Genomic DNA, 27,890 nt, shown 5'->3' with positions numbered 1-27,890 from the left:
GATTATAAGTTACATTTATTTATGTGATGGTTTACAGAACACAGGTGACACATTGTTTATCTTCATAAGGAGAGACACTGAATATGCACAAGATTTAAAAAAAATGATCAAGAAACTGTATTTTCTTCTCATTCTGTCTTATTCCTTTGAAACTTCAGACCCTTTTAATCCTACAAATGTGCATGCTTCTGAGCTGAAGTATGTCTCCTTTGTCAAAGAGTTTAAAACCAGGACATGTTCCTCACTCAAAAGAAACACATAAAGTGTAATATTTGAACATGTGGGGTATAAAAAACAGAGACAGACAGTTAAAATGTCTCATCATCAAATGGAAAACTGTGTACATGGTTCTTTATTTCATATATTTATTTATAAAGTGCTTAATAGGCATAGATAGTTTATAGTATGGGATGGTATATTGTCATATTTGTATCTGTATGTTGTTGGTGGTGAGGTAATCCTTCAGCAATGTGGTCGCTGTTATTTACATAATGAATACAAGTCCCAGGATGCTCCGCCCGCTCACTTCCTGGTTGTGCTGAAATCACGACAGTGAGCAGGTGACTCCAGCGTCTTCACCGTGGTCACAGTTGTGCACTGGCCAGGATATATGGGAGCAGTCCTGCAGTCTGGCCTCTGAGCCGGTGCACTTCAGATTGTCCAGCAGGATTGTTCCTGTGCCGGGCCCAAAGAACGCCTCACTCCTCGCCGCCACGGCTTCTCCGCAGCCTATCTGGCGACACACCACCTTAGCGTCAGGGAGGTCCCAAGCATCGTCGCACACTGTACCCCACTCAGAGTTTGAGTATATCTCCAGCCGACCCTCACACTCGTGCTGGCCATCCACCAGCCGCAGCATTCCTGCAAACATAAAAGCAGAGTCATACAAGGTCTGAGTCACATTGGAGGGCATGGCACAGTGGCCTCAAACACCAAGGTCTGCCCATAGCCCCTCTCCTTGCCTCCAGGAAGCCGGCCAATCAGAGGGAAGGGGTTTGTAGAGTGAGGAGCCTTAAAGAGACAGCAGCTAAAATGAAGCGTTTCAAAATAAGGGTTTTCAGTGTGAGAACAACAGGGATTTATTTCTGAGCTGTAAATCATGTAAAGATATTGCAGGGGAACATATGGGAAAAAATAACGACAAGAAAAAGCATAATAACCCCTCTTTACTGTTACAGAGACACAGTGAAGAGAAAACAGGTGATTGTTAGCTGGGAATACATGTAACGTACCTTCAGAGGGAGCTGTAGTGGTTGAGATGGTGGGGGGCACATTTTCGGTTACTGCGAAGTCCCGTCCTATACCATAGTAGAACTCAAGCGCTGAGGGAAGCAGAGGAAAGAGAAGAAACCTGAGTGACACTTCAGGGCTTGTACATTTTTGTTCTTTTTAATTGTAATATTTGTTAACAAAGCAAAAGCAATCTTTTCTAAAACAGCTGATCACACTTGACTGCTTCTTTCTTTCTTTCTTTCTTTCTTTCTTTCTTTCTTTCTTTCTTTCTTTCTTTCTTTCTTTTTCTTTTAAACAAATTTCAAGCCTGACATTTTGTAAAGTGTGTTGCTTTCAGCCCTTATTGTGACTCATGGTCACCTCTCAAATCTTTACAGAGCTTCTACTATCAGGTCTTAAAAATCGTGACAACGGGGTGCAGATGGCTTTAGGTCACGTCCCTGAGGTTCGCCCTCACCCAGCCCACGGCCTGTTTCCTGCATGTCATTCCCCACTCCCACCCTTCTCAATCCACTGTCCTGTCCTCTCTGGTTAAAGGCATAAAATGCCCCAAAAATACCATTTAAAAAGTTAAGAATTTTATGTATAAATACCCATCAACTGCTCTGTAAAGACCTAGGCCTTGTACACATTTAGCTAAGTATTTTCAAGAACTATGCCCCCTCAATTACTTTTAAAAATACTTTCGCCAAGGGATGGGCATTGGTAAGATTTTATCAATATCAATGCCCTTATCAAATCTGCTTATTGATCCAATTATTTATCGATTCCCGTATCAATTCCTTCTTTTTTCAAGTGAATAAATAAGTAATTTGTCACTGGATCTGAATGTCTCCCAGGGTAAATACAAAGAAATAAGTAAAAATTGCACCTCATGTGACGATGATGTACTGTTTTGTAATATGTTATTGACTCAAGTAGGCCATCTAGTGTCTCGAAGTGGTTATAGCATTATTCTAAGTTGTTTGGAACCTTGCCGTAGCTATGAAGCCAACCATGAGCCTTACCTTTCTTTCATTTGCTTGAAAGTATTTTGACATTTGAAATTCTCAGTATTTTTTAAAAAGAGTAATTGTGACATGTTTCTGTGATGAAAGTTTAAATTCTATTCTGAAGCCAAAGTTGCACTAATGAATGCTAACTGCTAGCGTATCAATGCAATTTTCCATATACATTAGCATAAAGCTAGCACTATTTTGTTTATATTGTTTTTGGTAAATAAGGAGATTTATACCATGTTGAATGTACTGAATAAGAACCTCCTGTGAGAGAGTAATGTAGATTTCTCTGTGTGTTCCGTAGGTCAGTAAAACTTCAAGCTAGAAATCCTAAAACAGGGTTTTCTTGGGAAATGCTATCTAACTGCTAAGTTAAGAAAGCTGGGGCAGAGCAGTCTCATAAGTTCCTGCAGCTCTGGCAAAGTGTAAAGAATGGATAAGAGAATTGTTAAACACAAAGGCTAAGGATATCGATGGATTGAAAAATTTCTTATCAATTCCCAACAGGAACCGGTTTTCAGATCGCATCCCTACTTTTGCCTGTACATAACCAGGCACATACACCAATTAATGCGGCTTAAAGCACGTCAAACCCATATCTCGCAGCGATTTTCAGAGGTGAAACCTGTGCCAGCCAATCAGAATGAACCCCTGTCATTCAGCTGTCACGTGTGAGAACCAAAACTCTGTTTTACGAAGCCATGAGATCTTCTAAAATCTTCACTTTGGCTGGAGTTAAGTTTTAGTGACGTAAAACTATGGTTTTGTGTGGCTGACAGGCATAAACGTACAAGAATATTTGAGGTTTCCCAGATACCCAGCTATGTGTGGACATGGCCCTAAAGAGACTACAGAGCTGCAAAAGATCCAGCAGATCCATCAGAGCAGCTTCTGGAGTAAACTTTTATAAACATGTTTAAAAGAGAGACCAAATCCTGGTCTACTAAGGAACAAACCTGCATTAATGTCTGGTGTTTTCACTGTTGATGTAATTAATGTGTGTTTGATTATGTCTTTTCCTTTCCTGTTTTAATCTTTCACTCTCACAGAAGCCCTTCTAGGGACAGGGGCTGCAAAATATCATCCTTAGGACACTTGCATTAGTCGGTCTTTTTCAGTTTGCCCATGTTGACTTTATCTATCATCAATAGATAAAACTTAAATGAATTGTCCCATTTCACAAACGCCACCAGGGAAAAAAATATTTCATGCATAAGAAAATGTGACCTCAATTTTATTTAACCATGATAGATTGAGATGAACGGATGAATGAAAACAAGATTATAAATCATGCACATGCAAATCTTTTAATGAACAGGATTTATTCATTTTTGATTATATTTCTATTTATATACTTCTGTTGTTGTTTTGTTTTCTATGTTTACTCTTCCTCCATGACCCAGGCTTTCTAACAAAACAACATTTAGAAGTTCATTGAAGAGTCTGTTCTGGGATTGAATGTAAAAACAGAGAAAAGGTGAAAATAAATCAACTTCTCATTCTCACCCTGAATCTCAGTGAAGAGCAGTCTGTGTGTGTTTTTGGTTTAGCCTCAAAGAAGTGAAATTTAGCCAGCAGGCATGCTGTGACGCTGATGTGCCCTGACTCATCCACTGTATTTTTCATGCTCCTCCTCCTCCTCCTCTTCCTCCTCCTCCTCAGAGTACTACAGTCATACCCTGAAACCGGCCAGCTCAGCAGGGTGGGTACACATGACTGGATGAAAAGGGAGCCTCCAGTGGAACTGATGACTGTAGATGGAGGTTTGTGATACAGACATTCCCTCTGCTCAGTAAAGTGCCTGCGCTTACTGTAAGCGTACGCCTAGTGAGGCCTGCTTTGATGTGACAGCGGTGCAGTCAGGACTTACGTAAACAGATGACTCCAGCATCCTCATGATGGCCGCAGTTGTGCTGACCCCAGCCCAGGCTAGGACACAGCCGCAGGTCCGACTCATAGCCACGGCATTGCACGTTGTCCAACAAAATCGGGCCAGAACCGTATCCAAAGCGGGCTTTTTCTGTGGCTGCGATAGCCGGGCCACAGCCCAGAGTCCTGCACACCACGTTGGCGTTGGTAAGGTCCCACTCGTCATCACACACCGTCCCCCAGTGTCCACTGAACCAGACCTCTACTCGACCCTGACAGCTGCTGTTACCGTTCATCACACGAACGGATGGTTTGGCTGCAAACATGACAATGACTCTGCTGCTTTGAAAACTCTCATCCACACTGATACAAATCTCAAAACACTGTTTTATCTGTTTTAAGCTGGTTTTTTTTTTACCTGTTGTCTGAGCAGGTGTGGTTACGGCTGTTGTTGGTGTGGTTGTTGTTGACGGTAAGTCAGTAAATGGGATTTCTTTGGTACCTGTGAGGAAAATTTACAAGAAGAAAAAATGGCATGTTTGTGATTATTTATAAAAGTTAAAGAGTTAAACTATTTCAACAGCAGGTTTTCTGCAGAAGCACATTAGAAAACTATTGGGAAGAAATGGCTCCCCCTGATGGTCATTTGGCAGAATCACACACTCATCTCTGTTCTGAAAAGAAAACAAATGAACTGTTTGTTGTATGTTTACCTTCAACGTTGTTTGTGGTCAAGGATCCATTCTGGAGGTCTGTGACTGAAGGAGGGAGAGTTGGTACTCCTGAAGTACGGAGAGGGAGAGAGGACACAAACCACTGTTATGTCAACGTTTTATTTTGAAGTTTAAGATATATTTCGTTGATGTTAATTTTTTAAGTGGCATAAATATTGATGGCGTAACCAGTGCAGCTGTAACGGGCCCATGAAGGGAAAAAAAAGCAGATGTTCAAAACACTGCGTGACTGGTATGGGAGGGTAATTTTTTTTGTTCAGGACGAGGATAATTTGTTCAATCACCTTGATACCTGTCTGTCCTGATGAATCACGGTGACATGAAGGCTGGTTTGCAGTTTTGAGCGTGCGACCAGCCTACACGGTGATAATAGCAGTTCTCTTAAGAGGCCGTGCATGTGTGTCCAAGCCTGTGTCTGTGTGTGCGCGCGCTTGTGTTTAGGGCAGTGGTGCAAGACAGAAAAAATATTTCTGCCAGGGCCTATCACCATGATGTCATACTACTGTTTTTACTTTATCACAGTAGATTATGTATTTTCTTTTCATTTACAATATCTGTTCTTGTTTCTTTGCATGTATGAGTGTGTTTCAGCAGCATCTTTTATTTTTTTGTCTGTTTTATTTTTCTTTTTAGAGTCGTAACATTTTACCTCCCCTCCTGTTTCCTCATCTGGACCTCACACTTGCATTGACTATGTTACTTTTTAAAAGTCCTTGCACTACATTATTGAGATTACCTAGGAACATATACAAACCTCAAAAAGTAATCTATGACTGCATTTTTTTATTACTTAACCATTGATTAATTTTGATCACATTAAACATTTCTATGGTGGCATATCGCATTCACCCAAATTAAAAATAAATCCTCTTGTTTTTACGACATAACTATCAGGGGTTTTGTAATTGAATTTAATTTCCTGTTTTTATGAGATAGTATTTCATAAAAACAGGAATCTAAATAGTAAAGAAATTCCTGAAAATCTTCAATCGTCATCATTGAACACACCTGAAACATGTAACTGTGAATTAAAACACATTAAAAATCCACCTCATGTGTTGACCTCGCACCTCTGTTTAGCATAAGCAAAGCATGCAGCAATGAGTCATGCGGGAGAGCGTCATGGGAAATCATTTTTTTATGACACAGTATCTCATAAAAACAGGAAATTGTAAGATAAATAAATTCTTGTTTTTATGAGAAAGTTATATCGTTTAAATAGGAGGATTTCTATTCAAGTGAATGCAATACGCCACCGTACATTTCTACTGGTTTAGAAAAACCTCTAAAATTACTGCATTTGCGAAAAACATGAGTCTGTACGATACAGACCGCACATAAGAAAGCAAATTATCCTGATGTGGTTATTTTCGTTACTAGAATAAACATGTAAAAACAACTTATTGTGTTTTTCTCACAAGTCAAAATAAGGACTGTGGTCCAGTCCCCATCTACAGACCGTCTGTCCTGTGTTGCTTTCAGCACATTAAGAAATGTCTTGAAGAAACTCTAAAATTTCAAACTAGCAATGTAAGAAAGAAGTCAGTTTGTTAAAAATTTTAATAGTAAAAGATAAATATTATGCGAGCACTCAGCTGATATTTAGAACAATTGTATCTATTAGCTAATTTTTTTCTAGTAGTTTATGGTTTAAAAATAAAATAAAATGCATAGAGACATCAATTCATGGTGACATGTCACATTTGACAACCGCTAATGAAGTTTTCAACCTCTTCATTACTTATTTTACACAACATGATGAGTATAATCATAGCCTTCTATGATATTAGCAACCCATGACTAATGCTAATATATTCAAGCTGATACATTTCATAACTTGTTAAGACATTATTTGTCATAACCACATTTATCTATGGCAAAAAGTAACAATAGTAAGGTTACATCACGCTGAATATCATTTGCTTTTTGTGCATCTGCTAACTGTTGTTGACAGCTACTACAGCTAATGCTACTGTAAGCTAATTAGTATAATTTACTATTTCATGACCATGAAATACAATTTTGTGTCTGTGTTTTAAAAAATATGTCTTTCAGTTTGTGATTTTACGACGGCGTATTAGGGCCACTAAAGAAATAATAAAAAAAAAAAATTTCGAGAGCAAAACTCAAAATTTTCGAGTTTCTAAAGTCGCAAATTTACGACTTTAGAAACTCGAAAATATGCAAGTTCATTAAGTGGAAAATTTACAACTTAATAAAACTAGTAAATTTGCCCTAATACGCCGTTGCAGTGATTGATTTAGAAGAACAAAATAATTAATTGTCAGATTCCTTTGAAGGAAATTAGCTCTGAAACCTGTGAAAATGCAGTTTGACTTTACGTTAGCATTGACGTCTCCTTCTCAGAGTGGGACAGAGAGACGTGTGCAAATGCATCTGTGACTAAGATTTGCGTACCAGTACACGTGACCCCAGCGTCCTCATGGTGTCCACAGTTATGTTTCCCCCAGCCGAGGTTCTGGCAGGAGTACAGGTCCGGTTCGTTCCCTTTGCACTTCACGTTGTCCAGGAGAATCCGTCCGGTCCCGTAGCCAAAGAAGGAGTTAGTGTGCGCAGTGACCGCACTGCCGCAGCCTATCTGTTGGCACACCACCATGGCGTTCTCGATGTGCCACTCGTCATCGCAGACTGTCCCCCACACACCCTGGAGGTAGATCTCTACACGGCCCTCGCAGGCGGTAGGTCCGTTCATCAGACGGATGGTGCCGTCTCCTAAAACAGGAAGGATGAGAAATAACAGACGTAGACAGTGAAAATATTTTAGTTAAGCTCTGTTTAAACGTACTGTATACTTTAAATTCTTCTAATCTTTTTGGAAAGCTCAAACAGACTGGGGTGAATTCGTTCACAGTCAGAGTCCTTTTTTTCCTTTATCCTGAACTGAGATCATGATTTTAAAAAAAGATCCACTTGGGACATAGACAGAGCCCAGTGATTGTGTCACACCCCGGGTGACGGCTGACACAATACAAACAGAGACTCCAGAGGAGTCTGGTTCTGCCCTAAGCACAGATGTTGTCATGTTCTGCTGTAGTCTGGACAAAAACAAACCTGAACAGAGACAAAAGACATTCTCATGTGTCCATCATTCAGAAACACTTCACACACCTCCAGTGGCTTTTACACACAGGCCTCAGGGGAGACAGCGTAGTACGTCAAAGGTTTGCCAAACTCGATTCTGTTCTGGTCTCACATTATTCTCTTGGGAGCTGATGGAAAAACTATGGTGGAACAGCCAAAAGAAAAACGGAATCCAACAGACAATAAAAGCGGCTCACAATTTCAAGAGGCCTTTGTGTCCTTTTGAAGATGAAGATGTCCACAGATACCCAACACGTCTTAAGAAGGCTTTGATGTTGTCTTAAATGCTTCTTTGTTCAAAAGTGACAAATAGATCTCTGAAATGTACTTCCTGTGTGACCAAAGTCAACAATGCAGATCTACGAGGATTTCATAATTCAGAGCAACATTACGACAGCAAAAACTCAGCAAAGAGGAGCAGGGCGCAAACTTCTCTCCTCTGAATTTACACCACATCGTCTCAGGATCCTCCTCAGTCTTGAGATCATAACTATCACTCTGTATGCTAAGACATGTCCAGATGAATGCAGAGCATTTTTTATTGTCTGTTCAAAAAAAAAGAAAGAAAAACCTTCTTATTAGACTTAATGTAAGCCTCGGTCATCAGACGAGTCCTTATGCAAATCTTATTTAAAGAAAACATAAAAATGAAGCATGACTCCAAAAATCATCAAATGTAATGAGAAGGACTCAATGAGGTTTCTTTGAAGCTAAGAAAAAATATTTTTTAAGAAAAGTTATCATGGAAATTAATTGATAACTCTACTACACTGTAAAAAATAAATTCAAAAATGATTTTAAACCAATTGATCAAAAAATAGAGACAAAATTGATTCCTACAGCATGATGACTGACCTTACAACAAAACCAATAGTATCAAGATACGAAATTAAAAATTCCAAATGTACTTTGAGATAACTTAATACAAATAACTTACATCAGCACACTTACATAACTCTAGGGAGGTGAATGATTTAATATTTGTTGTTGTTTTTTTTTTTTTTTGGTCACAACATTTGACAGTTTAATAGGACTGATTGTGTAATCGTTTAAAAATTATAGAAATGTCTACAAAGTACTATGACATAAACAAAAATGCAAACTACACAATTAAACAAACATCTAACATGTTGTTTTACCAGGTTTGTTAGGTTTTATTCACACAGCATATTGGATCTAGGTTTAATTCTTAAAGCTGTAAACACAACTGTTTAAAAAAAAAAATCTTGTAGCACCTTAAAAACTCAGAGGAAGTTTTACACTTTAAAGGATTAAATCAAATCAGGTGTCTGTCTGTTTTTTGTACAAAATAATGTCTTATTTGTGCATACATACAATATATTTTTAGTATCTATCTATCCAACTATATATATATATATATATATATATATATATATATATATATATATATATATATATATATATATATATATATATATATATATATATATATAAACATACATACATACAGCATCCTTCAAGACGTTTATTATTTGTGATGTTAGTTAATGCTTAAGTCCCATTTGTCTGCTTCACTTTAACTGGACTTTACATTACCAGGAACTAGCTCTGAACTGCTGGATAAACCAGAAAGTCTGAGTGAAAGGATACAAAGCTGACAGGAACCAGAGCAGTCCTGCATGATACCACAGGGCTGACTAAGCCAACAAGTGTATGAGGTGAGTAGCAGTTTTTATTTCCACTTTGAGCACTAAGCTAACATGTTAGCAAACATTTGTTGTTGTTTTTTTTTGCTGAAATAGACAGCACAGGTTTTTATATTGGGGGAGGTTTTTTTTTTTCCTTCATATGATTCAGGTCTCAGGTTTTATTTTGGCTTCCTTATAAATCAAACGGTTTAGTAAAATCTAAACACTTGGCCATGTTGGTAAGCTGGTCCCTGGACTTATTTTTCTTTGAGAGTTAAGAATAAAAGTTGAGAGCTCTAATGCTGGCTATCTGCCTTTTACTCCCTCAAAGAGAAGAAGTCAATCCCACTTTCATTTCAGTTTGGCAGTACAACAGTCTCATTTAGATAAAAGCAGGAACACTTACGTAAACCAGAGATGTCCGTGGGCGGTGTGGTGCGATCCTCAGAGCCTTGACCCCCCAGGCCGGCTGGTTCTGGCAGCAAAAAGAGGTGGTAAAAATTAGTCAATTTGCTCTCTTTGTTTCCAGAACTTGACATTAGGAATGATTCATCATCATTTCAGCTCACAGTGATGCCTCACAGCATTTACCTCTGCAGGTAACGGCCACGTCCTCATAGTGGTAACAGTTGTGGACTCCCCAGCCCAGGTTTCGGCACTGGCTGAGGTCCGTTTCGCTTCCATCACAGTTCACGTTATCCAGCAGGATGAGTCCTGAGCCCTGTCCGAACTTTGAGCTGCTGCCCACTGCCACAGCCACCCCGCAGCCCAGCTGTCGACACACCACGTTGGCGTCCACCATGTCCCACTCATCGTCACACACCGTGCCCCAGGAGCCGTAGTAGAGCACCTCCACTCTGCCTTCACACCGGTTCCGTCCGTTCACTAGTTGTACTTTGGAGAAATGAGCAGATTACACACGTCACATTCAGTCTGCTGTCAGTGTTTCTTCAGAACTATGATCTCTGTTTACAATGGATCGAAAAGTTCAGGTTTTACACTTTTATTAGCCATCAAACTAAATGCAAATCAAATGTTGTCTTCACCTGTGAAAACTCCTGCAACTTCTGCAAACATCTTACAATACACACCTGATCAAAATTTAAAGACCAGTTGAAAAATTGCACAAATTTACATTTTGCACTTATTGGGTTCAACTTGTGTCAAACATAGTTCTCTGACTCAGCATTTGTGAAAAATTTTTGGGTTTGCCACTTGTTTTTTTATTTCATAAATCTCAGGATCTTCAAAGGAATTCAAAATTACTGTTTTACCATGACCTCAGCAGCGATGGTGCATTATGGGAGGTCTTGCATATGCAGCTTAACGCTCTGACCACAATCAAGCAGAGGAAGCTTTTTAGCCTTCACCATCAGGAGGTCACGACAGAGTGAATACCTGACAGGAAATGACACCGGATCCACATTTTTGTGCCGACTTTGTCTTTGAAGACTCTTGTCTTAGACTTTTGATCAGCTGATGAACAGACGATTTCAGTTTAAATGTTACTTATTTAATTTTATTTTTTTTTTATTTTTTTTGCGTCACTCCTATTTCTTCTTATTGCATTTTTAAACTCTGCTTAGAAGCTTCTTGAGTTCCAACAGTGCAAAATGTAAAATCTGCAGTTTTTGAATTGGTGCAAAAATTTGATCTTGTGTGTTTATCTTTCACGTGCCTGAGTTGAGTCATTTAGGCCATGTCCACATGTAGCCAGGTATCTGGGAAACCATATCTATATTTTTATATGTTTTGGCCTCTTTTCCACACAAATCACAGCTTTACTTCACTAAAAAAATGTTTTCTGAAAATTCTGGCCAAAATGAAGAACTAAGTTTTTGGTTCTCAAACCTCACAGCTGAATTTTGGAGGTTCATTCTGAATGGCCAACACGGGTCTAATGTCTGAAAGACACTGCCATGGTTTTCATTGCGGGTTAAAAACACAACTGAAAATTGAATTTTATATCTGATCGTGAAATTGGTGGGGCAGCTCACTCCACAGTTGAAGAGCCAGTGAAAAGGTACAGTAATACTTGTTTTTCAGTCTGATCAAAGACTATCAGGGTGCTGTCGACCTGCAGTAGGTCAGAGCTGGACTGTGGTCCTAGTACTTTATCCTTAAAAAAAGTCGATCAAATCTTGAACAAGGAGCAAGAAAAGGGAAGCGCTGGTTCAAAGAAATGTGAAATGGGTACCAGTCAAAACTCAAGCAGAAGCACTTTGGAGAGAATGTAGATGTGCAAGGAAACCTGGTCAAGATCATAGACTGTATAATTAATGGGTGTAGTTTCCCCGACGTCACCCGTCTGTTTCTGAAACGCACTTTTGAAGCAAATCGACTATCACGGCTATATTGGAAGTAGCAGGGGCTTCGTGTACACCTATAAGATGTCCACCAGTCACATGATCTGAGCTGTGCCTCTGATTGGGTGAGCTCAAGATCTTAATATCCTCTGTCAAGTGTCAAGTTGAAAAAAAAAAATTTAACCCCCATACAGAGTGTGCCTATAGTGAAATTAGTGATTCAGACAATTGATGTTTTTTGAACCAGGCTGTAAATAGGTTAATTTCTGCTTTGAAAACGGCTTTTTTTGTCTTGGTGTGTTTGTGACTTCTGGTACTTCCGGAGCCAGTGGACGCTCAAGAAACAGCAGATTTTAGCACTTCAGCATCGTCTCATTTTCTTATGCCGTGGCCACACCAAACGTGAACACGCAAATTTACTCGCGCGAATCGCCTGTCACGCGCCGCGTGAATGCCCGAGTCTCGCCGCTGGACTTTTTTGACAAGCTGAGGGGCGAACGCGCGTTAGCGCGCGAATGCGGTACTGCGCATGCGGAGTAGAGAGCTCGTTCATTTAAAGACCGAAAGTCCAAAAGAGCAGCTGAAAAACAATGAGCTGTGGTTTCCAAAGCATGACAGGAGAGTGTGTGAAAGATCACAATCAATGCCTGCTGCCTCTCCCTGGTAATCCACCAGCCCTGCTTGGCTGTTCCCTGCGATCTCCTTCCTCGATCCCCCGAACCCCCGACCACCCGAACCCCCGACCCATGTTCCCGGAGGTCTCCCTGGGGATAATGAAGGGGTGGAGGAAAGAGAGGAGCACAGAGAACTTCCATCTTTTCCCTGGCTCTGCCCCTGCCCCACTCTTTCCTCCTCTCTATCAGGCTCAAAACTCCGCTGAGGAAAACACAGTCGGACTCAGTGATAGCCTGTGCAGGCAAATCCAGCAGGGAACGAATGTTTTCAGAACTGACATTCAAAACCTGTCTCCTCAGAGACTTTCAACCAAGCCTGCTCTTGTTTTTCCGGTCTCTGTAGAGTACACACGTCGTATCGTATAACTCTGGATGATGACACACCGCACAGACTGTTTTCTCCTCCATCCTCCGGCGGAGTTGGAGCCGGAGCAGGCGGCAGTTGCCCCTCAACGTCGTCAAAACAATGACGTCGTGGGGGAATATTTTGAACTCGAGCGAATTCGCGTCTACCGCCCACACACGTGTACGCTCCAAACGCGCCGCGCCAAATGCGCCACCCGAGGCGAATCGGCGGCTAAACGCGCCTTTGCATTGACTTTGTATGTAATCGCACCGCAAATTCGCATTTGGTGTGGCTGCACCATTAGACCAGAGTTTGCATCTTGGTCAAGACTAACACAAAGTGCATTACAGGTGTGGGTTTGTGATACACCATCCCCTTCATTTTGGGAACAGACGCCACATTTTCCTGTGTTAATTCCGCACTTCTCATTTCCGTGTGGAAGGCATACCACAGCCTTTAGTGTGGTAAATAAAACTGAGCGGGGTTCAGGAGAAAGAATCATTTCCAAGATGAAAACATCAAGGATGTCCACACATCTGTTCAATTTTCAAATGGCATTAACAGAAAGGCAAAAAACTGTCCTCACAGCAAAAAATTCTGCTTTCCCATCTGTTTACATAACATTTCCTTGTTTCTATCTAATGAAGCCATGAGACTTCATATTGGGTATCAAAAAGTAACTTTGATATGAGTCAAAAAAAGAGTAAAAATGACTGGGAATGGTCCAAAAACAGATCCCTGTGGTACCCCAAACAGACAGTCAACAGATCTGATGCATTAATCAGAAGGGTCTTGTTTTCTACTGATTAAAAGGATTTTATCTACAGGATTGCCCATTTATTTGAGATGTGTCAGATGTAGGACCTGTGGCTGGCATGGAAACATTTCCTCTCAGAGTTTAAAAGACGGACAAATGGAAAGTCCATTGTTAGCTGGAAAAACGAAGTGAACCAACATGATGACATTTAATAGCATCCAAAAGAAGTCCCTCTGTACACAATAGGCCACATGACTCCTTGGACTTAAGTGAGAAGGATGCAGGGGGGAGGGAGGTAACATGGAGAATAAGTGGGGATTAGGGAACGGGAGTGCTGGGAAAATGACCTTGTTTTAAAACGCCCCGGGCACTGATCTACCTTCTGTGCTCTCTGTTCAGCGACACACAGCCAGCCACTGATAGGTTTTCAGTCTGTGGCCTGGATACAGACATGCTTTCCTACACAGATGTCTGGGTAGGTGTTTGTGTAGGTGTGGGCGTGGAGGTGGAGTTGGAAGTGGGTGTCTTGCTCGTGCTTACCTTGGTATTGTGTCGTCACAGGGTCTTGTAGAGCAGAGGCTGTAACAGGAGGCAAAGAGAGACAGAGAGCATGGTGAAATGATTTGCTGAAAGGAGGCTCTTGGCCTCTGATGGTAACTCTACTTTATATCTGCTTTCCTGTAACACTAGACACAGATTGAAGGAGCAACAGGAGGAATGTTCAGACCATGTGGTTCCGGAAAAACTCAGTATGTTTGATTAATGGTGTGCTGGGAAAATGAACAGATCCAGAATTTTACCTATAGCCTCCATGAGTCAGACTTTTGATATGTATGCTTACTTTCCAACATAATGCTTCGCTCCTCAGTGATCTTCTCACTTGTGTGACCCCGAGTCCAAAATTCCTTTCAGTTCCCAAATGCTTCAATCCAAATTTTTTGGATGGTAAAAAATTCTCCCATAGTTCCTTTCGTCCAGGTTACAAATAACTTTGGACTGGTTTCATAATGGAGGTATCATGATTGGATAGGTGGTGTCAAAGAGTCACTGGGTTGTCCAATGTCTTTGAATGCATCATTTCTGGAGGTAGAGCTCAGTCACCTTAATGACATCATCGTAATCTAGAAAAGTTGCTCCAGCTGTGGAGGAAGGAACACAAAAACTACACGCCTTGGCTCACCACGAAGTCCAGGTGAGCTTATCCTCACTTGAGTTCTCGCTCCTGAAACCAGCCCTTATTATCTCTGTGTTTTATTTTGTTTCACACTGTTAGGGTTAGCTTCCCAGGTTTATACTTTTCCTTCAACATTATCCAACCTGTAACATGATCAATGAAGTTTTGAAAATATATATACTTAATCTAGAAAGAATAAATCACATTGTCATTCATTTCATGAGGGAGTAGAATATATTTTAATCCACCTTCATGGGCAAAAGCGTATACAGACATAGTCGTGGTGAAATCACCTTTCTGTTTCTTAAGGTGAGTTTTAAAGACTATCATCTGCATATATACAAATACTGTCCCAAAGTAGCTTTGCATTGACCTAGCTACAGGCACACAGGTGGAATTTAGGGATACCTTTTGTCTCATCACAAACAGCCACATGGTGCCCACCTGTCAGTAAAACCACCTATGGCCTTGAGTACACAAAACTCAAAAGTGGAATCTCCTCCTTATCCCTGAGTCATAGAAAAACATTCATCCCTGATCAGTGTGTGCTGATGGAGACATAATATATTCAGGCTAAAGTCATTTTTGAACCAGGCTGCACACATGTGTATTTTTGTTGTGAAGATCATATCTTTTGAATTGGTGTGTATGTCGTTTGCTGTTTCTACAGTCAGCCTCAAGTGGGCACTCAAGGAACTGCAGTTTTCAATACTTATGCATTGGTGTATTTTTTCACAGCAAAGAGTTTCACCTAGGTTATAACTGTATCTATTTAAAGACTTCTGCTAAAGCTAACTAGTTATTGAATGAAATGACAATTAAGTTCACTTAGACAGCACAATTAAAGGCTGGTTAAAATCAATGTAAAATAAGTATAAACGTTATGAATGTAAAACTGCTGTGTCGTTGGTTGTTGTGTGGTTGTTGGATTAAAGGGATTGTGGCTGACAGATAATGCCTTGTTAAAGGCACAGATGCATTTTACTATCATAACACTGTCTCAATAATAAAAAGCTTCTGGTGGCTGTATTAAAGAACATTTATAGAGAGATGGAAAAAAGTCGCACTACCACATGAAGTCCATCAAATATTTTGAGGTCGCACAAGGTTCAATTTTTAAAGCATATGCAACCAAAACAGTCTAATTTTCAACAAAACGTTTTCTTAATATAGTATGATGCCACTTAAAAATGTGGTCTCATTAAGACTAAACACATTAGGCTTCAGACTGAGGCTGCCTGTAAGTGATGAGTGGCTTCCATAGAGTTAACTTAGAAACTGGGGACTTTTGCCCAGAATGCTGAATTTCTAAGAAGATTTTATTCACTGCTTTTTTTCCTAAGGGTCATTATGGAAGAATCTGGACTCGTATGGAGGTCAGTCTGACACCTGAAGAATAACATCTCAGGTTCCAAAGACTCAAAGAAGACACCACAGGGACTTAAATTAACGTCACACCCGATCTGGGTCAAGTCACAAGCTTCTCTCGTTTGTTTGGGACAATGCAACAAGTATATTACACTTACAACTTCCTGTCTTAGCTAAAGGGGGTGGGGATACATCTATGTATGGTGTCATGTGCAGGTTTTATCCAGAAAAATAAAACAGGAATAGATACTTACTTGAGACAGATCGTCTGCTGATCTTCACGTCTCCTGAAAGATGAAAACAAACAGGTGTTAGTCAGGAACAGAGGTGATGACTTCACCAGGTGCAGTGTGTATTTAAGCATGTCAGGCTTCATATATCTGGGAATGTCCAATGAGAGAAATTGATCCTTGCTCCAAATCACCACAGGGCTTTTGTTGATTCATCGTTGGTAAACAGGAGCCGGACAGTAACTGTGGACACAAAAGCTAGCATCTACAGGGAGTTGAGTTGCAGGTACACTGGGTGCTTCAGCTGTGTAATGCCCCAAATATGCAGCTCAGTTCTGACATACAAGAAATCAGATCACATGTCAAAAAAAATCAGTGGAAACAAGTGTTTATGGTTAGAGGCGAGAACATGTCAGCTTGTTGAGCATTAAAGTACACACTTAGCATCAGATTAAGTTTGGGAAACTGTGATCTTGATGAAAAAAAAACTGTGGATCTGATCCAGACAATGAAAATAAAGCCTGGAAGAAAGATAAGAGGCCTTTATTGGTGCAAGGTAGAAGCCAACACAAGTGAAAACAGAGACCTGAAGCTTTAAGAGGGAGTGCTATTCTCAGTTTCAGGCTCTGCGCTTGCTTACCGACTTACTGAACCTAGGAAGGATATGTTTGTGATTCTTAACTAAGAATAAAAGAGTCACAAGAGCAACTTTTAATCCTCCAAAATTTGAAATAGACCAGTACTCAGAGAGCGCAGACCTCCACCAAGCATATTGTGATTGTCACCAACACCTAAGTCCTACTTTAATGTTATACTCCCTTTCAGCAGACTGTCTGCTACAATTTGGTGTTAGTTGCAGGTTTGTACAATAATTTGTTACCTGACAGTGTAACGGTACATATTTCATATTCCAGATCTTAGTATCCAGAATATTGCCAGGATCTGGATCGTATTTTAACATCTGTCAGAAATTATGGTGAAATAAACTTGTATTGTTTTTCAAAGAAATCTGACCATTTATCCTGGAGTTATATACACATAGAATCAAAGAACACAAAGAATCCTTTAAAAAGATCCTGGGTCCAGACAGTGATCTGGATCACCTCCAAATTGAAATCACTTCTTTCTTAACCCATTTTGAACATTTCCTGAAAATTTCATCAAGATCTGTTTGTTACTTTTTGAGTTATGTTGTTCACAGACAGACAAACAAACAGACAAACTCTCCCAAAAAAGAGTTACAATGTCAGGTGTTCGGATTTGATTTTTGCAGATTTTCAGTCTTCTACACATTTATGTCAAAGAAGAATGTAATCTTCACCAGATCTTCAAGAAATCTTCACCAGACTTGTAGAAATGATTTGGCCCTCACACAATGAACTTCTAACTGGTTTATTTGTGGGGCGGACCTCAAACACCAAGGTTTGCCGATAGCTCTGCTCCTGGCAGGCTGACAGAGGACTGGCCAGTCAGGAATGAAATAAAGGTTTTTTTAAACCCCAGAGTGAGAGAAATAGGGATCTCCTTTGAGCTTTAACTCATGTTAAGCTGGTACAAGGGTACCAGAAGGACCATTTAAATCCTTAAAAACAACCACAATACCCCCTCTTTAAATTTGTTCATACCATTAGATACGGCGTGTGCTATAATGACTATATGAAATACAGTGTTTTATAGGATAAAACATTATAAGTAAATTACAGATCAACAGGAAACGTCCCAAATCAGTACAGATTAAAGCAACAACAGCTACCTTAGCCACAAGATGCAAAGTGAGCTACCAGAAACACGTGCTGGAGCCACCATCCCTCTGAGGGCCCCTGTCATTGAGGGGCCCTCCTGTTACATAAATGTTTGTTGCTTTCAGAGTTTGTTTTTCTTTTGTTCAGTTTTGTTTCCCCACAGAGCTGCTCCAACTCCCAGAAGAGGGTGCTGCCTCTCCAAGGGTTCGTGCCTGTCCCCTGAGTGACCATGTGGAGGTAACCGACCACTGAGGAGAGGTTCATCACGCTTTCTTTTCTTGTTTCTTTGATTGTTTATATTTTTCCCTCAATGCTCTGAGGCTGGTGTTATCCTCCACTCTCATTTCAGCATTTGTCACTGAGTTATCCAGCTATCCTCTGTACTGACAGACTCTGAAATGTGTCCATTAGCTTTGGACTCAAAGCTGACCTGAAAAGTTTAGGAAAGAAACAACAAAACCAAAACACCCAGCAACAATTAGTGACATCATGAATTGACAATTTTCGGTAGCACTTTAGATTACAGCCCGCGTCTTACAGTGTAGTTTCCCGTCTCTTACAGTGTAGTTTTGTCAACTGTAGGGGTAACTCTCACACATGTACCTTGACATTTTGCGGTACCTATCGGGTAGTTACGCTCTCGTCTTACAGTGTAGTTTCCCGTCTCTTACAGTGTAGTTTCGTCAACTGTAGGGGTAACTCTCACACATGTACCTTGACATTTTGCGGTACCTATCGGGTAGTTATGCTCGCGTCTTACAGTGTAAGTCCTGGAGTCTTACAGTGTAGTTTCCCGTGTCTTACCATGAACTTATCAAAACAGTGTAATTTTCCTGGACATATGCTCTAACTATGCAAACCTTGATGTATCACTTCCTCTTAAGAATCAGCATGGATAAAGATTATGTAGACCAATGATAAAGTTAAAAGCTGTAATGTATTGATGAGTATGGGTTTCACATAATAATGATATTCAGACGTATAAAATATCTTTATTTTTTTATACACACAGAGACCCCACATTGTAATTCTCCTTTTAAGTTACTGATCCATTAAGATCACACTTGCCTTTGCTTACTGGCTAACTATCCAGTATTTTCTGTTATAAATTGCCTCTGTTCTTCGTTGATGTGTTGCAAGCATTTTGTATATAATTTCATTCAGGCAACTTAGAGGGCAGACCGGGGTCCTTAGGATTTTGCGTATTTGCGTTCATGCCTTTATGCGGGCAGCCTGGGGTCCTCAAAGTTGTATATCCCGAACGGAGATTCCGCGATTGTTTAAAAGCATCTTCAAAACATCTTATAAGTTATCAGTGATGCATTCTCGAGGAAGTAAGTACTTTAATAGCTTACACGTTATCTTTAAGGAGTGTTCAGAGGGGAATAAACATTTAGTTTGTTTGTTTATGTGGCAGGAATTTTGGCTCTTGTTTCCCTTACGTTGCACTGCTAATGCTAAATAGCAAGTGGGCGCATCATTAACGTCTGGTAGACACTGTCTTTGATTCACCTTCTGTTATTTATTGTTTCAGATACCATACACTGCCAACCCTGTTGAGATGCACTACTGATAAGTGGCTGTTGGACGTTGATGTCACACACATTATTCATCCTCTTCGTTCATTCAATCTCCATGCATCCGGCCGTTGCTGTAATGCTGTTTCTTAAAGGATACATAAAAGACTGAACTGTGGACTGTGTATCTGCCTTTACTCTCTGACCGGAGTATCTGTGTGGATAAAGTGTCCAAGCATTATTCATCATAGAAACACAGATGTCAGTAGCTTCAACAGTTCCACTGCAACAACCCAGCACTTTACCTGTAACTACTGGTCAACACCTGGAACTGGACTAGATTATAAAATGCACACTAGTAGAGGGTAGTTGAACATTAAGTACAGCCAACAAGTGTGCACTTTAAAATCCAGCCCGGTTCCAGTTGTTGACCAGTAGTTACAGGTAAAGTAGTGGGTAGTTACACAGTAAGTAAAGCCAACAAGTGTGCACTTTATAATCCAGCCCGGTTCCAGTTGTTGACCAGTAGTTACAGTAAAGTAGTGGGTAGTTACACAGTAAGTCAAGCCAACATTTGTGCACTTTATAATCCAGCCCGGTTCCAGATGTTGACCAGTAGTTACAGTAAAGTAGTGGATAGTTACACAGTAAGTAAAGCCAACAAGTGTGCACTTTAAAATCCAGCCCGGTTCCAGTTGTTGACCAGTAGTTACAGGTAAAGTAGTGGGTAGTTACACAGTAAGTCAAGCCAACAAGTGTGCACTTTAAAATCCAGCCCGGTTCCAGTTGTTGACCAGTAGTTACAGGTAAAGTAGTGGGTAGTTACACAGTAAGTAAAGCCAACAAGTGTGCACTTTAAAATCCAGCCCGGTTCCAGTTGTTGACCAGTAGTTACAGGTAAAGTAGTGGGTAGTTACACAGTAAGTCAAGCCAACAAGTGTGCACTTTATAATCCAGCCCGGTTCCAGTTGTTGACCAGTAGTTACAGGTAAAGTAGTGGGTAGTTACACAGTAAGTAAAGCCAACAAGTGTGCACTTTAAAATCCAGCCCGGTTCCAGTTGTTGACCAGTAGTTACAGGTAAAGTAGTGGGTAGTTACACAGTAAGTCAAGCCAACAAGTGTGCACTTTATAATCCAGCCCGGTTCCAGTTGTTGACCAGTAGTTACAGGTAAAGTAGTGGGTTGTCGCAGTGGAAGTACTGGACAGGTAGACAGTTAGCAGTGGCAAGTGTTTACTTAATGGCTGGGTTACTTAAAAGGTGAATTACTATGTGGGGTCTCTGTGTGTTTGAAAAAATAAAGTTTTTTTTTTTTACATCTGCAAGCCTTATCATTATTGTGTGAAACACATACTCATCAATACATTACAGTGTTTAGGTTCATCATTGGTCTACTTTATTCACCATACTGATTGTTAAGAGGAAGTGGCACATTAACAGCAAAAGCATATGCCCAGGAAAATTACACTGTTTTGACAAGTTCATGGTAAGACACGGGAAACTACACTGTAAGACGAGAGCGTAACTACCCGATAGGTACCGCAAAATGTCAAGGTACTTGTGTGAGAGTTTCCCCTACAGTTGACGAAACTACACTGTAAGACTCCAGGACTTACACTGTAAGACGAGAGCGTAACTACCCGATAGGTACCGCAAAATGTCAAGGTACATGTGTGAGAGTTACCCCTACAGTTGACGAAACTACACTGTAAGAGACGGGAAACTACACTGTAAGACGCGGGCTGTAATCTAAAGTGCTACCCAATTTTCTTGTTCTTCTCCTTTAATTCTCGCATAACCTTTGACAGCAGCTCGCTGTTTCATGATGGGGTGATTACAACAAGTTAACATCACAATTGAAAACTTTGCACATGATAAGTTTTGACAACAAACATTTAAACTTGTCTTTAAAGCAAAACTGACATCTCTTTAATGTATTAACAGTAATTTACTGTAGTTTAAGTCAAGTCTGTACTTATTCGATTTTACTGTGATAAGAATTTGCTGCATGTCAATGTGATTCAGATACCAGTTGTCCCATTAAAAATGCTTTCAGTTCAAAATATGCCATTTCTTAGGAAATGCATTAGATTATATTGTAATATATATATATTTTTTTTAATCATTTTGAAACAGTTCACTTTCAGCAGGTTGCAGTTTTCAGTATCATAATCTTTGTAATATCAAAACATCCTCAACCATTACAAGATCTAAGTTAATTTTTATTTCTGACTGACCCTCAAACTGGACAGTAAAAGGATTCTCTGTTTTACGTCTGTAGATGTTAAAAAACTAAACCTGAGTCAGACCTGATCAACTGCAGTACTTCCAAACAGTGTGAGAAATAGACAGCTGTGAAAATCACTAGGTACAACAGGACTGATTGCGACACACAAATCCCCCCAGACCCACACACTCACCGAACCGCAGCAGCAGACTGAGGCCCACCAGGACCAGGGACCCCAGCAGGGACAGGAGGAGCCAGACGGCCGGGTTCCAGCACCTGCACTCACTCTCCACCACACGCTGGCCTCGCATGGCTGCTGGACTGACCATCCGCCTGGAACACACACGTTCACACACACGCTGTCAGTCCACACTTTTCTGCGACTCCAAAACACTGGGTGTCTGCTGCCCTGGTTCAGAGTAACCTCATTGTGGTATTGGATTGTTTCCTTTGTTAGAGCCCGCAGCTGTTGTTGCTGTGCTGTAGTAAGTATTGATCACAGTCTGGGGTCAGGCTCAGAAACAGACCCTGACCTGGACTCATAGTATGGGCAGAGCTTAGGGAAGGTGTTATAGGGTACTAAGACCTCTGCAGGAAACCAGGAACAGATTCTGGACTTTTCTTTGACATCACCACCAAAAAGTGCTTCTTCAGCCAAAAATCACCAGTAACAGGAAGTCCAGTGACACCTGTGTTTGGTCAGCACTAAATGGACACAGTGTGTGACGTGAAGTTTGTCGCTCTGATTATTGGAGCTAAGGGAGTTTCACATCCCAACAGCTCCTTATGTTTCAGGTGGAAGGCAGCCACCTGTGGAGAGGTGTTTGGTATTTGAGGGGACTTTCCTCCAGTCAGAGGGTTTTGGGGATTCACCAACAATCACTCAGTGATCAGAGGGCGATAGAGCTGAAGTCAGATGGTGAAACCCCTGCATGCTTTACCAGTTAGAAACTGAGATGAATGACATTTGTGTCATACTGAGATATGGAGATGTCAAATGGAATACGCTGTAGTATGAATGAAATATTGTTCAATACAACAGGATCTGACTGGACCACAGCTCTTTAATGAGCTCTAAACAGAGATCAGCTTCACTGAGTGAGTTTTTAATCTATGACAGCAAACAAACCAACCATCAGCAGAGCCTAATGCCACTGTTTGTATGAAAGGTGGAAAGGTAAATGTAGCGGCCTGTTTGTGTTTAAACAATGGTTAAAGCTACTGTGAGAAGTTCTGTTATGGAATAGACCAATGTTGATACTGATGTGACGCCTCTTTGTAAGCTACAAAAGCAAATAAGACCATAACAATATGGATTTAATGTCTTTGATTTCTGAAAAAAATGCGCACTGACCAAGGTTATAATAGTTAACTAAAATGAAACTTAAAACGAAAACGAAAATTTAAAATACATTGCAGTTAACTCAAACTAATAAAAACTAGTAAACTAGTAAACTAAAACTGTATCTTGTGTTTTCAAAACTAACTGTAACTAACCAAAATTATAGAGCAAATGATTTTAGTTTTAGTGGCAATATTAATAGCCTTTAGAATTTAAATCAGTCCGACCAATGTTACGACAGTTTTAGGCAGTTGTTAGTGCTAATGGCACCATCATAGTGACTTACTGGGTCGTGCTTGTTTACTGCACTGACTGACTGTGCGCTGTGTTGCGACGAAACGTAATGGAGCAGTGAATCAGAGCATCTGAAAAAGTTTAATTGCATGTTAGTCTAACTGTAACTGTATTTAAGTCTGCCTTTCTTGTTACAGAGTCCAAGTTTCTAAATATTTAAATTCATATTGTATAGTTTTATATAGTTTTTGTTAATATTATTTTTATGTAATTTAGGTTAACATTATTCTTATATAATTTATTTATATATATTTTTTTATATTAAGTTTATATAATTTTTTTGTTTTCAAGGCAGCTGCAGCCAGGTCAGATTCAGCATTGACTGAGCAGTGAGCACTATGTTGGACTGGAAAATAAACAGCATTACAAAATATTTACTCTGACCTTTTTGAATCCTGCACCTGGCAAATTAAGTACGAAAAAACTAAAACGAAACTAAAACTAAACTAAAACTAAGCCTTGTCGCAAAAATCCAAACTAAATAAAAACTAGAATACCCGCTCTAAAACTAATGAAAACTAAACTGTAATGGAAAAAAAAATTCAAAACTAACTAAAACTAAACTATAATGACAAATCCAAAACTATTATAACCTTGGCGCTGACTCAACTGCTTCTTTTAGAATTTCAACAGCAAAGTATCATGATGTGTGGCACATTTCCATATTTTAAAAGAAAATACTGAAATTCTAAAACAAAAACCTCTTGTGGGGCCCCCGCTATGGCCTAGTGGTCAGGTTGCATCCCCTAATGAGGTAAGCTCTTGAGCAGTCAGTATGGGCTTGTGGCGTGTCCCCTGTTTTGGAATTAAATGGAGATCAGATTGAAACAAATTTTCTTGGTTCAAGACAACTTTTTGCTGGATACAGCACGCCGAGATAAGGTATTTATCAGCAAAGTCACATAGAAATATGGTTTGAAACGTGACATCAAGCAAACGTTGTAGTAGACATTGTAGCAACATCGTCAGCCTGGTGCTCCAAAATATCTGTAGGCTAACGTGACAACAAGTAAACACTGTCAGTTTGTTTGTAGTTTGTAGCTGTTTGTATTTAGCTCAGCGGACAGCCCGTTGCTGTGAGACATGTCTGTAATGTGTAACATTAGTGAATCCTGGTTCTGTCCTGCCAGTCATCTACCAATCAGAGCTAACATAACCTCACTCTTCATTTTATTGATAGACTCTCAAGTTTGAACAGACCACTGCAGAATAACTGCTGACTGTGGGTTGGAATGAACATTATCACAAACAGTTTAGCTCCTGTGTTAGCCTTTAGCTTGTGCTCTATCTCTCTCCTGTTTATCTTTTTTCTCTCTTCTGTCCTTTTTTCTGTTTGACAGTTAGGCTCCAGTGTCCACCATCACTACAAAATTAATCACAGAAATTGTTTGTAGCTGAGAAAAACACAGATCTCTGTGTTTTATATCTTCTCACAACTAAACTTTGTCAGCCAGCGTGGTGTTGTCATAGAGACTTAAACGTGCCGTAAATCAGTCCAGTCCTGTTCAACCCGACCCGGAAGCTCAGAAGTAGCAATTTAAAATAACCTGTAACCTGTAATATTGGTGCTGATGATTCATTTTCAAGTGTGAATTACAACCAGGCATCTATCTAGAAGGGAGACTTTTTCAAGATCACTTTCAAACTCCTCACAGCCTCTTTAGTTAAAGGAAGAAAAAAAACCCTCAAAACCAGTAAAAAGGCTAAAGAGGTATGTTGCTTTGTCAACAGGGGGCACCAAAATTGAAAAATATCCAAATCTACTCCAAGTAGTTTGAAAAGCATAGACTAAGTAGCAAGACATGGTCTCTGTGGTGTCTGAAGCTGACCTCTGAAGCCCAACAATGAGAGGAGACATAATGGAAACGCTGACTCACTCTATTGCTGATCCCAACCCAGCATCCGTGGTGTTAAGGTGGAGGTCAGGTGGACATTTGGCTCCTTGTCTCGGCTAAAGTGTGTACGCAAGTCAAAAGAGCTACAACCTTAATCAAACAAAGAAGCTATTTGGACCAAACTGTTTTTGTAAACATGCTGTAAACATGTTTATTGTGCTGTAAAAATCAGCTTTTTAACACTGGTTGATGTAGTATGACTGGCTTTAGAGCCTCAAGTGGACACTAGAGGAACTACAGTTTAAAGCTCTTCCTCAAATGTCTCTTTTATTGACATCAGAGGTTGCAGTTAAAAAAAAATGGAGATAAAGTGTTATTGCACATTACTTTTCATCACTGGATGCTGCTTTGTAATCGTTGTGTAAACCAAATATTGCACAAGTGGGGATTTTTCCCGATGCTCAGCTTGTGGCAGAGCAGATATTTGTTACAGCACCACTGTCTCTGGTGTGATGTCTCATTGATATTTTTCACGCTGGCTCCCAAAGTGAGTATTCTAACGGTTTTGTGATGAAGTTGTGGTGGCTTGAATTCAAACTCTTCCCTACAAACATCCCAGAAATGAATCAGATGCTTTGGACTCATGATGTGATCTGGAGGCCGCAGTGTGTGGCTCGGCCTCAGGTTGTTTGTCTCTTGGCGGACGCAGAATTCCCCCTGACCTTACCCAGGAATGTGTATTAGGGGATGATGAGGGGAGAATTTGATATTGGCCCCTGGAGATAGTGGACATTCCGAGCCCAGGGGGCACAAAAAGACATTTCTGCTTTCTGTGGTCCCCATCGTCAGGCATAAACGCTGCTTCCTGCAATCTGTCACTAGAACCCTCCAAAACGCTTAGGCACCTGATGACACTGCAGGGGCGCCTCTCGTCTCCTTGGAGCGCAGGAGACCGGGGGAGAAGGGGGGATGCTCAAATCTTGAGCTGTGTGCTGTACACTGTCGGTTATTTACAACATTTGTGGAGCTGTTTTATAAAAGTAAAGACTAAATGACAGCTGGGGTGCGGCGTTCCTCATGGCCCAGCCTGGTGTTACTGGACGGCTGTATTGTCTGAAAAATGTGCAGCACAGAAGGCCAGAGGCCCACAGAGAGGTCATTGTGCATCCAATTGGGAGGTGGGGATTTTAACACCAGCACAGGGCTCCAGAGCCACGGCTGTCTCATTTGCAGACTGTACCAACAAACCACTCGAAACTCCAGGACAAATGACTCAGTTATGAGGGATGAAAAATAATCTAGTCCCCAATGTTGTGTTTTTCAATACTCCATTCATACGAGGATGTAGCGCAGATCCGCTGGGGAATAATGTCGCCTTTTGTGTGTTGGCTCTGCTTCCCCTCCCTTCTCACTACCCCGCACTGAGAAATAGCTGAAAGATCCCGGCCTCACAAAAATACCCCTCAATGCCCGAGATAAAGAATAACACTGACAGTCTCTGACTGACTGACTGACTGACTGAGAGGATACTGAGCTGCTCAAACAGAGAATACTGCACTGGTCACAAAACAGAGTTCAAGAAGAATTTTTTTCTGCACAGGCTGTTTTTATGTTTTGAATTTTACTGAAAACAGTCTAATATCTTGGTAAAAGTTTAGTATTATCAAGTAATTCCTCAAACCTCAAAGGTTATGGTCATAAAAAGTCAGTCATTTCATTATGTAGCATTACATGTGACAGAAATGATGTCATAAACTTTTTAACATGCCTCTGGTTCTGCACACGTTTCAAAATAAATTCAACGACAGAAAAAAGCTCAATTTAAAGCCAAAATGTTTGTGATTAACAAGACAATCAAGAAAGAAAACTGAATTTTCATATTCGTTACCTACCTGCAGTTGAAGTATTAAATGTCACCCTCAGTTAAAAGTGGAATAAAATAAAAATATGTCGATTCTCCACCAAAAAAAAGCTCAAAAGTTCCCTTTAAGCCGAAAAAAGCAGCCAAATTATTTCCACGGGTCAGACAGAAAAAATCAGAGGTCTGTGCAGCAGCTGATGAAGGAAACTCAGGGTGTCCAGCGCTTCTCCTTTTAGCTCTTTCATCTCTTTAACCCTGCCGGACTATAAGTACCTGGCTCCAGTGACAGAGATTATGTAAAACAATAAATACCACAACATTGTATGTTAATATTTTAACGCCCTGTACCTGTCTGTGCTTAAAAAAGAGCAGGAGGGGCCAAGGGACAAAAAAAAAAAAAAAAAGACAAAGACAATGAAAGCCAACCCTTCACTGGTACCCCTGCTTCTCCAGTTTCAGGTAGCGCTCACAGAAGGTGCGGTCCCGCTCATCTCTGCAACACACTCACAGAGGGACTCAGGGCTGGGGCTCGGGTCCTGTGTGTGTTTAGCAGTGTGTGTGTGTGTGTGTGTGGAAAGGACTCTCCCACACTGAAGCACCTGAACGCAAAAGACATTCATTCATTCTCAAAA

The 27,890-nt window shown here is 40.4% G+C and overlaps 1 protein-coding gene and 1 long non-coding RNA gene across 2 annotated transcripts; one reads left to right on the top strand and one right to left on the bottom strand.

The window, feature by feature from the left end:
• LOC141791931 (scavenger receptor cysteine-rich domain-containing group B protein) lies at nt 1-27,411 on the bottom strand. Its single transcript, XM_074672645.1, has 12 exons — nt 27,290-27,411; nt 22,120-22,259; nt 16,465-16,497; nt 14,209-14,247; nt 10,177-10,479; nt 9,992-10,060; nt 7,253-7,567; nt 4,814-4,882; nt 4,519-4,602; nt 4,102-4,416; nt 1,233-1,322; nt 1-861 (listed from the first exon to the last, which is right to left on the bottom strand). The coding sequence occupies exons 2-12, from the start codon at nt 22,253-22,255 to the stop codon at nt 545-547; spliced, it is 1,770 nt and encodes a 589-aa protein (XP_074528746.1). The 5' UTR covers nt 22,256-22,259; nt 27,290-27,411; the 3' UTR covers nt 1-544.
• LOC141791932 (uncharacterized) lies at nt 7,431-10,042 on the top strand. Its single transcript, XR_012598341.1, has 3 exons — nt 7,431-7,533; nt 9,497-9,615; nt 9,946-10,042. It is a non-coding gene; the product is annotated as an uncharacterized LOC141791932 (long non-coding RNA).
• Nucleotides 27,412-27,890: the final 479 nt, after the last annotated feature.

This window comes from Halichoeres trimaculatus, unplaced genomic scaffold, assembly GCF_033239565.1.
Source record: "Halichoeres trimaculatus isolate MK-OKI-2021-1 unplaced genomic scaffold, fHalTri1.1 fHalTri1_scaffold_6, whole genome shotgun sequence".
NCBI lineage: Eukaryota > Metazoa > Chordata > Actinopteri > Labriformes > Labridae > Halichoeres > Halichoeres trimaculatus.
Note: the sequence above shows the minus strand (reverse complement) of the source record. Positions and strands in the feature narration are given on the sequence as shown.